At 41.1% G+C, this 13326-nt stretch overlaps 1 protein-coding gene across 1 annotated transcript in view; it reads left to right on the top strand.

Annotated features, from left to right (window-relative positions):
- The window catches only part of LOC111050414 (leucine-rich repeat and coiled-coil domain-containing protein 1), a 32087-nt gene that overhangs the window by 11308 nt on the left and 7453 nt on the right, over window positions 1-13326 (top strand). Inside the window, exons 6-11 of the mRNA XM_022336731.2 lie at window positions 371-505; window positions 11054-11239; window positions 11385-11557; window positions 11897-12058; window positions 12184-12321; window positions 12841-12916. Of these exons, the coding sequence (XP_022192423.2) occupies window positions 371-505; window positions 11054-11239; window positions 11385-11557; window positions 11897-12058; window positions 12184-12321; window positions 12841-12916 (870 nt within the window). The remainder of the gene's footprint in view (window positions 1-370; window positions 506-11053; window positions 11240-11384; window positions 11558-11896; window positions 12059-12183; window positions 12322-12840; window positions 12917-13326) is intronic.

Below are 13326 nucleotides of genomic sequence, written 5' to 3' on the forward strand. Positions count from 1 at the left end.
GTACCGTATCTCTTTTTAATCAAGTATCTTTTTTACATGCATAATATTGAGATGATTTCCTATAATGTAAACCCACTAAATGCTGTAAACACAGTAGTTTTATAAGCTTGATAAACACATTGAACAGAGTGCTTCATTATAATCTATAAGAATGACATGTGTCGACAAATTCTTCAATTAATAGAGAAATGTTTATCTAGTTTTTCTTTGAATTAATTTTTGTAGATTATTGTATGATAAAGAGGTTGCTATTGAGTTTATACACACCCTGCAGTTTGTATATTACAAATCAAGGTATGCATATTAGAGGAAAACAAATACAATGTCAATGTACATTCCATAAGTCTCAGCTAAACAATCTCTCGTTTAGGAATTGAATTGTGAAAAACAGAAAAGAGAAACAGTTGAGAAGAACATGGATGCCCTAAAAGAACAATACCAGCAACTTCAACAAGAAGGAGAGAAAAACAAAAATTTGAATGAAAAATACTTGAAATTAGTAAAAGTAAGTGCTACTGGGTACTAATTATTACCAATTAAGACTAGAAGAATGCTCTCTCATCTAGAATTAAATACACCTAGATTTGATCGTGTATACGTTTTTCCATGTTAATCTATTTGTTTTAGAAATCTCGACTCAGTATTATTAATTATAATTGCTTTATTATACAAGGTGGGGCATCACTATTTTAGGTATTAAAATGAAATTCTCAGAAAATATTTTCAAGTAATATACCGTCTTTAACAAATCGTAAGAATACAAATGGAAATTTTGGTTATATACAGAACATTTGTTACTTTTACTCCAGTATGATGGCGTTCATCAGTTTTCACACATATTGTTCAAATCTCACGCTGAAATTCTCAGTATTACGTGGACAAAATTTTCTATATTGGGCTGTTGACAATCCTCAAGAACTCCTTGTAAGACCAATGCATGGTCTGGTGTGCCATGTGACTGTCTGGTGTGCGATGTCTTCGAATGCAATAATTGGTCCATATTTTTATGAAGATGACAAAGGCCACGCAGTTACAGTAACATCAGTTCGCTATGTTTAAATGCTAAACAACATTCCTCATTCCTGAACTTGGAAGATTTCATGTGAATGAGAACACTCATTTTCAACAAGATGGAGCAATCATATATATATATATATATATATATATATATATATATTATATATATATATATATATATATATATAATATATATATATAATATATATATATATATATATATATGTATGTATGTATATATATATATTTATATATTGTCACAAAGTAAAATTGTGACGAGAAAATAATAAATAATATTATTGAAAGACGCTCGGCTATCAGCAATGCTAGCCGACCGCGGAGATAAGGGAGGTACCGATGGCGCACCATCTTCCGCGCATCAAGACGATTTCCACCGCCTCTGGCGGCGGCTCAACTCCATCCCCTCCACTTTGGGGGAGTATTTAAAGGCCGGACGAGCCCCAGACCACAGCATTCCGCTCACAACCTTCCTGCTCCTAGTACAGCGGCCCGTTGGCTGCCGTACGTCCCCGACCTCCTGCCCTGGTACAGCGGCCCCTTGGCTGCCGTACGTCCCTAACCTCCATCTCCCTAGGGCACAGCGGACCGTTGTCTGCCGTCCCTGTCCTCCCATCTACCTAGGGCACAGCGGACCGTTGTCTGCCGTCCCTGTCCTCCCATTTCCCCAGGGCACAGCGGACCGTTGTCTGCCGTCCCTGACCTCCCATCACCCTAGGCACAGCGACCGTTGTCTGCCGTCCCTGTCCTCCCATTTCCCCAGGGCACAGCGGACCGTTGTCTGCCGTCCCTGACCTCCCATCCCCTAGGTCACAGCGGACCGTTGTCTGCCGTCCCTGTCCTCCCATTTCCCCAGGGCACAGCGGACCGTTGTCTGCCGTCCCTGACCTCCCATCTCCCTGGGGCACAGCGGACCGTTGTCTGCCGTCCCTGACCTCCCATCTACCTAGGGCACAGCGGACCGTTGTCTGCCGTCCCTGTCCTCCCATCTGCCTAGGGCACAGCGGACCGTTGTCTGCCGTCCCTGTCCTCCCATTTCCCCAGGGCACAGCGGACCGTTGTCTGCCGTCCCTGACCTCCCATTCCCCCATGGGCACAGCGGACCGTTGTCTGCCGTCCCTGTCCTCCCATCTCCCTAGGGCACAGCGGACCGTTGTCTGCCGTCCCTGTCCTCCCATTTCCCCAGGGCACAGCGGACCGTTGTCTGCCGTCCCTATTCTTCCTTCTCCTCAGGGCACAGCGGACCGTTGTCTGCCGTCCCTATTCTTTCCATCCCCTCAGGGCACAGCGGACCGTTGTCTGCCGTCCCTATTCTTCCTTCTCCCCGGGGCACAGCGGACCGTTGTCTGCCGTCCCTATTCTTCTTCTCCCCAGGGCACAGCGGACCGTTGTCTGCCGTCCCTATCCTTTCTGTCCTTCCTTTTCCTACTCCACTGGAGCGGAACCGAGGCCGTAAGGCCGATACAAAATTACATCAAAGTGGTGTCATCAGAGAAGAGAGCGACCTTCACGCCGTCAGAAGCATCAGGAGGTGCTATTCACGCCAGCTGAGGAACAAAGAAGAAGGAAGAGGAACTTCGACTTGCCTCCTTTCCCCGCCCACATTACGACTGAGCGAAGTCATCCAGGAGCAACACCTGGGTATCAATCACCCACCTCTGAAGCTACTCAGGGTGTACGTGATAGATTGGCGCCCGCACTTGGGGCACGAGGCAACGAAGTAAGAATCATCATGAGTGAACAGGGCGAGTCTGATTCAGATGCTCGACATCAGGAGCTGACAGAAGATCAGTCAGTTGAGGACGTAAACCCCGAGGTGATAGCCGACCCCAGAGTTTCCTGGATCTATAAATTGAAAAAGGAAGAAGCGTTCAATCTTCTACAAGATTGGGGCATAGTGTCATCTGGAACACTTGCTGAGTTGAGAAGGTTGTTAGTAGAACAACATAAGAAGATGGCTGTACGTTATCCCAGCCTAAGGCCCGGAATAGTGAGCAGAAGCAGTGGGGGATCTGGACACTCAGCAACAGGTACTCATGCTGAAGTTGGAACCAACATTCACACAAACCCCTCATGGACCCAGGGGCGGTATGTGACAAAGTAAGAAGCTGGAGACTGTCTTTTGATGGCCAATCAGATGCTCCCAGCTTCTAGAAAGGCTAGACGAGCTACAACAAGCCTATGGGCTTACTGGCAACCAACTACTAGTTGCCCTTCCTGAATTACTAGTTGGTAAAGCTACTCTATGGATGCGTAATCGTCGTGACCAGTGGAAATCATGGGAGAATTTTGTGAAAGATTTCAGATCACGCTACTACCCACTTACCTATGAGGAGGACCTCGAGAATCTAATTCAGGCAAGGAAGCAAAGAGAAGGTGAATCGTTTGACGAATTTCTCGAAGATGTACTGACACTCATGAGGCGTCGAGGAGGTTTTACAGACGAAATAAATTACAGAGAGTGTATAAGAATCTCCTCCCACGGTACAAATTGTATATTCGGCAATCAGATGTTCATAGTATCAACGAATTGGAAAAATTCGCGAGGGAGTATGAACAATAAAGCAGAGGAGAAACAGAATAGACAGAATTCGAGAGTTCACATGATTGAGGACACGAAAAAGATTACAAGGCTCAAGGTTGAGACAGTTATAACCCCTACTAGTAACAGACCATCTCTTAGTGAGTCTGAACCCATGTGTGGGCAATACAAGAGACCGGGGCACTGGAGATCACACTGTCCCGATATTCCACCATGTAAAAGGAGCGGAAAGAGAGCACTGATATGTGTCTGTGATGTGCAGAAGGAGAATAAAACTCCGAACAAGACAGCAGTGATGCGAACGGCACACAGGATTCCTGTGATTGAAGAGTCATCAAGGGACAACAGACTATTCATTACTGTGACAATCGGAGGTAAAAAGTGTCGGGCCATGCTAGATAGTGGCGCTGAAGCTAATTATATGAGTAATGAGGTTTATGAAGTTCTCCAAAAAATAGGGATGATAAGGAAGGTACCAACTCATCACCACGCAATATTAGCTGATGGACGATCTACCCCATTAAATGGGAAGCTGACAACTAATGTCACTATAGGACAAATCACAGTTCCACTAGTGGCGTCTATACTGGATGGACTTGGACAAGAGTTGCTATTAGGCATGGAATTTATGCGTGAAAACAGGGTGAATATTCACACATTCACAAGAGAGGTGAGTGGGATCCTCCCCAATTGAATCCTCAAGACAGCCAATTATGTTGCGATCACCCTTATCGGGGAGTAGGACAACAAAAGTCCCAACAATATCAGCTGTACAATCCGAATCTCAGGACAACAAGGATCACGACAAAAGGATATTCATGCAGGTTGGTTTGAATGGAGTTGAACTCAATGCTTTGATTGATGCCAGGGCAGAATTGTCATATATTCCAGAACAAGCATCTTCGGGCAACATAGTGATGGATCACAGGGAAGAGATGACTGACTCTCAACGGCAGGCCACGATTCATGCTCCAGCCACCAACACAAGTGGTGAATCCGAGAGGGATGTGGAAGAGTCAATACCACCCCCTACTGTCATGGATGTGGAGGAGTCAATACCCTCCTCAACTGAAATGGATGAGGAAGAGCAAACGCAGTCTTCAACTACCAATGAAGTAGTCCCACCATCCCAGGAACCCAGACCAGGCCCCTCTCGAAATATGGATCCAGTGCTGTGCCACCACAACACAACATCAGGCAAGCGCAAACGGGCTGGCAAGCCACGCATAAAAGTCCGATTATCAAATGGACGATGTAAATATGTACCTGTGGACCAGGTATAGATGAAGCTCATAGCGAGTGTCATACACCTCTAAAGGTGATGCCTGAGAGGTGTACACCTCTTAAGGTGATGCCTAGATGGCTCACGCCTTTTAAGGTGGTGCCATAGAGGGCTCCGAACACCCCCCCCCCCCCAAGTAGGAGTGGGGTGTCACAAAGTAAAATTGTGACGAGAAAATAATAAATAATATTATTGAAAGACGCTCGGCTATCAGCAATGCTAGCCGACCGCGGAGATAAGGGAGGTACCGATGGCGCACCATCTTCCGCGCATCAAGACGATTTCCACCGCCTCTGGCGGCGGCTCAACTCCATCCCCTCCACTTTGGGGGAGTATTTAAAGGCCGGACGAGCCCCAGACCACAGCATTCCGCTCACAACCTTCCTGCTCCTAGTACAGCGGCCCGTTGGCTGCCGTACGTCCCCGACCTCCTGCCCTGGTACAGCGGCCCCTTGGCTGCCGTACGTCCCTAACCTTCCATCTCCCCAGGGCACAGCGGACCGTTGTCTGCCGTCCCTGTCCTCCCATCTACCTAGGGCACAGCGGACCGTTGTCTGCCGTCCCTGTCCTCCCATCTACCTAGGGCACAGCGGACCGTTGTCTGCCGTCCCTGTCCTCCCATTTCCCCAGGGCACAGCGGACCGTTGTCTGCCGTCCCTGACCTCCCATCACCCTAGGGCACAGCGGACCGTTGTCTGCCGTCCCTGTCCTCCCATTTCCCCAGGGCACAGCGGACCGTTGTCTGCCGTCCCTGACCTCCCATCTCCCTAGGGCACAGCGGACCGTTGTCTGCCGTCCCTGTCCTCCCATTTCCCCAGGGCACAGCGGACCGTTGTCTGCCGTCCCTGACCTCCCATCTCCCTGGGGCACAGCGGACCGTTGTCTGCCGTCCCTGACCTCCATCTACCTAGGGCACAGCGGACCGTTGTCTGCCGTCCCTGTCCTCCCATCTGCCTAGGGCACAGCGGACCGTTGTCTGCCGTCCCTGTCCTCCCATTTCCCCAGGGCACAGCGGACCGTTGTCTGCCGTCCCTGACCTCCCATTCCCCAGGGCACAGCGGACCGTTGTCTGCCGTCCCTGTCCTCCCATCTCCCTAGGGCACAGCGACCGTTGTCTGCCGTCCCTGTCCTCCCATTTCCCCAGGGCACAGCGGACCGTTGTCTGCCGTCCCTATTCTTCCTTCTCCCCAGGGCACAGCGGACCGTTGTCTGCCGTCCCTATTCTTTCCATCCCCTCAGGGCACAGCGGACCATTGTCTGCCGTCCCTATTCTTCCTTCTCCCCGGGGCACAGCGGACCGTTGTCTGCCGTCCCTATTCTTCCTTCTCCCCAGGGCACAGCGGACCGTTGTCTGCCGTCCCTATCCTTTCTGTCCTTCCTTTTCCTACTCCACTGGAGCGGAACCGAGGCCGTAAGGCCGATACAAAATTACATCAAAGTGGTGTCATCAGAGAAGAGAGCGACCTTCACGCCGTCAGAAGCATCAGGAGGTGCTATTCACGCCAGCTGAGGAACAAAGAAGAAGGAAGAGGAACTTCGACTTGCCTCCTTTCCCCGCCCACATTACGACTGAGCGAAGTCATCCAGGAGCAACACCTGGGTATCAATCACCCACCTCTGAAGCTACTCAGGGTGTACGTGATAATATATATATATATATATATATATATATATATATATATATATTATATATATATATATATATGTATGTATATATGTTGTAGTACTGTATTTTAAATGCCTCACGTTGCAAGCCAAATTGTGTGGAGCTCTTCTTGGGGGAGTTACTATCGCCTCCAAGGTTAGGTCGACACATGTGTAATGAATCTTGCACTGAGTCACCAGTATTGAGGTTAGAAATTTTGAAAATGCGCGCGTGGACGCTAAGTGAACACCAGACTGATTGAGTCACTACAAGATTCGATACAATCGTCTGAATCGCGGGAGGCATAAACACTCGCTCACCCTTGATTCTTCTTATGACTGATTGTATAGTGATAACATTTTCTGAGGTAGCGGTTGCTAAACACTGAATACGGATATCTTAAAACTATTACCTGTGATGAACCAGCATACAAAATCATACAGGTTGAGCAAAAATCCTGATGTAGATAATATACGGGACTGCGTCTCTAATAAGTTCCGAAGGATTAAAGTAGGGTACTAAGGACCAGAGATCGTTCGGAATATATTTCGAGAACAGAGTCTTGTCGGGCTTTATGCTCTATTGTAGGAAATTATATGATCTCCAGCTGCATCTGCTATACAGTCGACGAATTCGCTCCCAAGTCGAAGTAGTTGGTAACAGATAAAAGCTGATATATGAGCAGGTAAGGACAGAGAATAAGTAATCTCGATCTGACCCCACACACTACATCCACTTAGATCTGTTCCAATATCCAGGTCGAATCAATTATTTCAATGATCGTACTTGATCGGTTCTTGATAATATAGAACGTGTCAGAAACAATAATTGACAGGCTTAAGAAATAATCAAACTCAGAAGACGAATTGACAAAATGGAAATATAATATAATAAAATATATGATTTGACAGTGCAGATTTAGAGCTTGGATTACAGATTGAGAATAGTTTAACATTAACAAAATGATTAGAAGTTTGCTTGTGCTCGCATGATACCATGCATGATTCAACAGAATTTTATAATTGATAAATTTAACAGTTTTTTGAAAAAATAGTGAAAACAAATTATAAAAGATTTTAACAATTACTCGGGTCGTGGTTCTGGCAGTGGAGGATAGTCAATCAACTGTGAGTTCTTATAAATTCTATACCAGATAAAATCTAGGATCTTAATAATATTATAAGCGCTTGTCGGCGTGGCCATTACTTTAGTGAAGAAAAATTTTTATATTTTCTGCACTGTATTTTCTTTCAAAGCGTAGATTGGGGCCCCAAAAATATAACACTCACGTGAATCCTCTTGGCGGTCGTGGTTCCCTTAGATCAAATTTTGTTTGATCGGTGGCTGGTCCAGGCTTCGGTTTTAGCATGTGTGGAATTTTAATTACATATCTCCTTCACCAAATAAATTAGGGGATAATTAAATTTGAGTTTCTAGAATTATCGATCGATGAAATAATTTTATAAAATAACAAATAAAATAGCCTAAGATATTGGCTTATAGATAAAATATACAAAAATTGAACAAAATTTCACTAATGGGTCTTTGGTAACTTTCAACAAGGTCTTAGCGGTGAGGATTTTAAAAGGGAAGTGACTTGTCTTCTTCTAAGCCTTTGGCTAGAACCTTTTTCTGAGAATCTCTGTGTAATTAATTTGCATGAAAATTTGCCATTGGTAGAATAATTATGACGTAGGTATGACGTCAGTGGCAAGCAGCAAAACATAATTCCTTTGATTACAATAATAACTTAATTTGATTACAATAATAACTTAATTTGTATAATTTTTTTAATTGCTTAATTCTCTAGATACAGTTCCTCTATACAGTGTACATGCACTAGCATATGATAAGGCAAGTTTGTTGTCTGATAACAGATTAACATATGATTGGCTTAGACTTGCCAAAGAGATTCATTCACCATGTGACTCAGTTGAATCAATAATTTATAATTTAATATCTCTATACCATTCTTATTATATTCGAAACTGTTATAATTAATTTTTGTTGCTCTTATCAGTAATACAATATTCATGCTATGACCTAGTTCGTTATAAACATTCGACATTATAATGTAATTTCGTGAATAATAAATAATTTTAACAATAATACGTACATTTTATTTTTCTGTTTGAAATTCTTTGTCCTTTATCAATAGTTCTTAATTTTAGAAATAATATTATAGCTTGCATGAAAACCTGGCATGACATTTATAATATATTGAGTTAGTCAGCTGTGTCTGAGCTGCTACAAAAACATCTGTTCAATTGTAAACAACAGTGTAACCTCCAAAAGTTCAATGAGCAATTCATAAATGATTTGTACTTAATTTTCAAAATAATTATAATTTTATTAAATAATTCTTTGGAAAAAATGCGTAGTACAAAACGGTACTCTTATCTTATACTAAATGTAAGTTTTTAAGTGTTTTTGATCTATCTGTGTCGTGTTTATCCTGTTTCAATTTATATTATAAAGCTTTAAAGTGTTTTATGTTATTTGCTACAAATAATCTAGTGATTTTTCCTCTTCATTCATGTCTAAACTTCCTTTACTACCACTGTCCACATTTCCAAACCCTTTCTCTTCTGCTTTGTACTTTTCTCTTAATAATCTATGAACTCCTTTCAACTATCCCAATTCACATAGAATCAATAATTTTGTCATAACCTAATATTATATAACTTGAATTAACCTATAATCCAACTTACCCATATCTCATAATATAACCTCATATTCCATTAGATAACTAGAATATGTTATAACTGAATCCTCCATCAACTTCCTAGATGTCAACATAATCCTTTCCAACTCCAATGCCTTATCCATCAATACTTTCGCCAAATCCACCCACACTCAACAGTTCCTACATTTTGAGAGTTGCCATCCCTACCACATCAAAAGATCCCTCCCACGTTCCCACTCAATCCGAGGCCAAAAAATTTGCAGTGATCCCCACCACCTTGACCAGTACCTCAAAAAACTCTACCAATCCTTCCTGAAATGTAACTATCCTGAAAGACTGTTACAGAAACAAATCTCCTCTAAAACAGACACTAATCCAACCACAAAAAATTCCCAAATCCCACAAACTCCAAAGCTCTGTACTACCTACTTCCCTGGAATCAAAAACCTTAAGCCTGTCCTTAAAGATCTGTTCCATGTCGTCTCCTCCAATCCCTCCACCAAACACCTTTTCCAGCAACCACCCACCCTCATTTACAAGCAGCCTCCCAACCTCAAAAGAATTTTCAATAAAAACCAATCACTCACCTCTGATGAAATCCCAACTCCACCTGGTACCCAACCCTGCAAACACCCCCGCTGTAAAACCTGCCCTATCACTGATCCTTCCATTTCCTTTACCAGTCTTATCACCAACTAAACTCATCAAATGCATCAATCCAGTAATGGCATCTCCAAAAATTGCATCTACCTCCTTTCCTGCAACTTCTGTCCTGCCTTCTACATAGGTGAAACCACCACTGCCCTAAACCTCCGGATCAACAATCACAGGGCTTCCTTTAAAAATAATACTTACCTACCCATCCCCACCCATGGCTCTGAGCACAACAAGAACTTTGACCAATGCTTCAAAGTCAAAGTCCTTGCCACTCTCCCTCCCACAGCCCCCTCCATAGATGTCAAGACGAAAGAATTGGATTTTATTTGGGTGCTTGGAGCTGCTTCCAGTCCTGGTCTTAACAGACAGCGATAGTACCATAACTATCAACTCTACACCAACTGTCCAATTAAATTGAAATAAATTTCATCATAGGCCCTATATAAGAAATTTCACAGCTATCAAATATGTAATAAATTTTCAATAAAAATAAAAATTGAAATAAAAAGAGAAATAAATTTAATTCCAATTCAATTCTATAATTCCATTTTCTAATTTTATTCTACTTCATTTCGGATTTCTAATTTTAAATCTCCTCTTTTCTATCATTTCATAATCTACACCTTTCCTTATCCATAACCCACTCAAATTTGAAATCTCCCGCTTGAAATAACCCATCATGGCCCACCAACTAATCCCATAATGCTGCTTCAATCAGTGCGCCTCCGTTCGTCTGTGCTCTATGGCCTACACAATATCTCTACCGCGTCTCTGTGGTCACGACCGTTAGAATGTTCAAATCTGCACCACTTCACTTCCTGTTTGATTGACAAAGGGGGCCCAGCTCCCAAAAATTTTCGTTTAAATGTAAGTTTTTAAGTGTTTTTAATCTATCCGTGTCGTGTGTATCGTGTAAACTAAAATAGTGTTTGACTGCCCCACCTTGTTTCATGTCCGTGATGAGTTTCCATGGTGTACCAATATCGCTTTTGGAAATTTTTCTTCAAATCTATGTGTGTTCAATACTTATTGTTATATGATTGAATTTATCGTATATTGTTTGTAAAGAATCTCTGCAATAATAAATTAAACTTTTGAAAATCTCTATTCAATGAATTTATTTCAATTCAAGATGAATTCCAATTATATGAATAAAATAGTTGGTGTAGTGAATTAACTTACTTATGATGTATGCTCTAATTCAAGGAATTGGAAGGTGAGCGAGAGAAGCGCATGGGATGTGAAAAATTGGTGAAGAGCTTGAATGATAGATTGGACGAGTCGTCTCTAAAAATTCAAGAATTGATTGGTGCCAGAACAATGGCCGTAGAATTGGCTCATAATCTTGGAGAGCAGAGTAGATCTTGTCTGAAAAAATATAAAGATTGTATGGTGAGTTGACTCTCGATTTTTGCCAGCATCGAAAATTTATTCATAACTCTTAATTGATTTTTCTCCTCTAGCTTAACTCTCTCTCAATCAATTATTCTCTAGCTTTCTCACCAGATGTTATTAGAGTTTGTGCTAATTGTTCTAGAGTTGTTGCGAAAACCTGGAAGCAGAGCGAACAAAAGCAAACGAACTTTTAAAAAATCTCAACGAAAAGTTGGAGACCATGACCAATGAATTATCCGAGAAAGATCGGAAGCTGATGCATCTAAAAGAAAAATTGGAATCCAATGAGAAAATTATCAAAGAGTTCAATAACAGGTGTGGTTTTGAATATCACCATAATTAGCAATCCTGCCCAATCTTACCAGCTTATCAGCTTTTAAAGCTGATGAAATAATAATAATTATAAAATAAATAAATCATATATGAAATAATTTCTTTCAAATAAATAATAACTTATATCCTTGGGTTTCAAGGCTACAATAGTAGCAAGATCTTGAAAATAATGTTTCAATCACGAATGCATTAAACATTACATGAATAAGAGTTTATAATACTAAACTATTATCGAGTTCAATATTATTTTGTTGTAGATTTTTTCCTCATTTCTAAAAACAAATATACTAATACATTCTTTCGTTGTTGTGTTCGTGTTAGGGACGTGACTGACATACCTCAAGTTAAAAGTCTACTGGAAAAGCAACAAAAGGCTTTCAAGTCAGCTTTGATGAAGAGAGAAACAAACGAAATGGCACTGCAGGCCAAGTGCTCCACATATGAGGTTGAGATGAATTTGATGCGAAACGATTTTGCTAAAAGGTTGGTCCTACCATCATTATTTTCAAGTTTTAAGCTATATAGGAATCAACTTCCTCGTTTGAAGAAGAATCCTTAATTCAAAGTGATAGATTTGGAATGTGAATTCAATTCCAATTTTGTTTCAGGTTGAATGAAATTGAGAATATGAAGCAGAGAATGAATGAAGAACTGGAACGTTTGATTGGGGAGAAGGATAAAGAGATTTCCATGGAAAAGCATGCTCGAGAAGAGTTGACCGAAGTTGTAAAGCAGTGCAAAGAACGGTATGTTATTGAGGTGAAAACTTCTTCTTGACCCTTTTAGTTCTTATTTTTCCCAAGAATTTCACGTAAACCTGTATTCATATCTTTCTGTATTCTCAGTTCTCACATCCTTTTTATTTGACCACTAATATCAAATGATTTTTTAAAAGTTTCTAGTTTAAACTTTCCACTTGAAAATAGATCCATTTCCTCATTCCTCAGTCTACTTTGAAATACTTTTGAAAAAATGAAAATCTTATAACATTAGTTTTCCGACCTAAGTCAGTCTATGAAATGTTAGAGAGAATATTTATTGAAAAATCTCTTTTTTCATTTTTGTGGGTTGATTCCTATCTGATTTACTGCGACCAATTATGTGATACGAGTAAACATTTTAGTATGAGAAAGTATTTTTGTACACTACTATAATGTAAGAGATGTGTTTGTTTTACTAGATGAACTGAATGCTTGGTCAAAAAATATTAGTTATAATAATATTTGCGTCGCACATATTTTCATCCTTCTTTATTCATTTTACAGTATAACAGAACTATCTGAGGCAAATAAACATCAAGAAATAGTAATCAAGTGCCAAAATGATACTATCAATAGCAAGGTTTGTGGAAATGCATTTGACAATTTATAATTTCAGTGAATGTTGTACATAGTTTGTAATTTTCTTTACATCTACCTTTTGATATTTGATGCTCTCATTTAACCAATCCAACTATTATAATTTAGCTGCTCTTCAATATTGAAGAGGAGCGTTTCAGGCTCATGCTAGAAGGTCTTTGGACAAGTTGGAAAAACGTAGATAAGTTGAAAGGCTTATTTCTAATCGTAGAAAGAATTTGAGAAAATTCATATTAATATACCTTCCTCCTGAATTATATTTTACCACTATTATGATTATTAAAATACTTGCAGATGAAAAGTATATTTAATGAATAATAATCAATGTAATAATGTAAAATGGATAAGATAGTTGGAATTTGGATGTTCAAATAGTTTTCCTTCATTACTTGT

This window comes from Nilaparvata lugens, chromosome 1, assembly GCF_014356525.2.
Source record: "Nilaparvata lugens isolate BPH chromosome 1, ASM1435652v1, whole genome shotgun sequence".
NCBI lineage: Eukaryota > Metazoa > Arthropoda > Insecta > Hemiptera > Delphacidae > Nilaparvata > Nilaparvata lugens.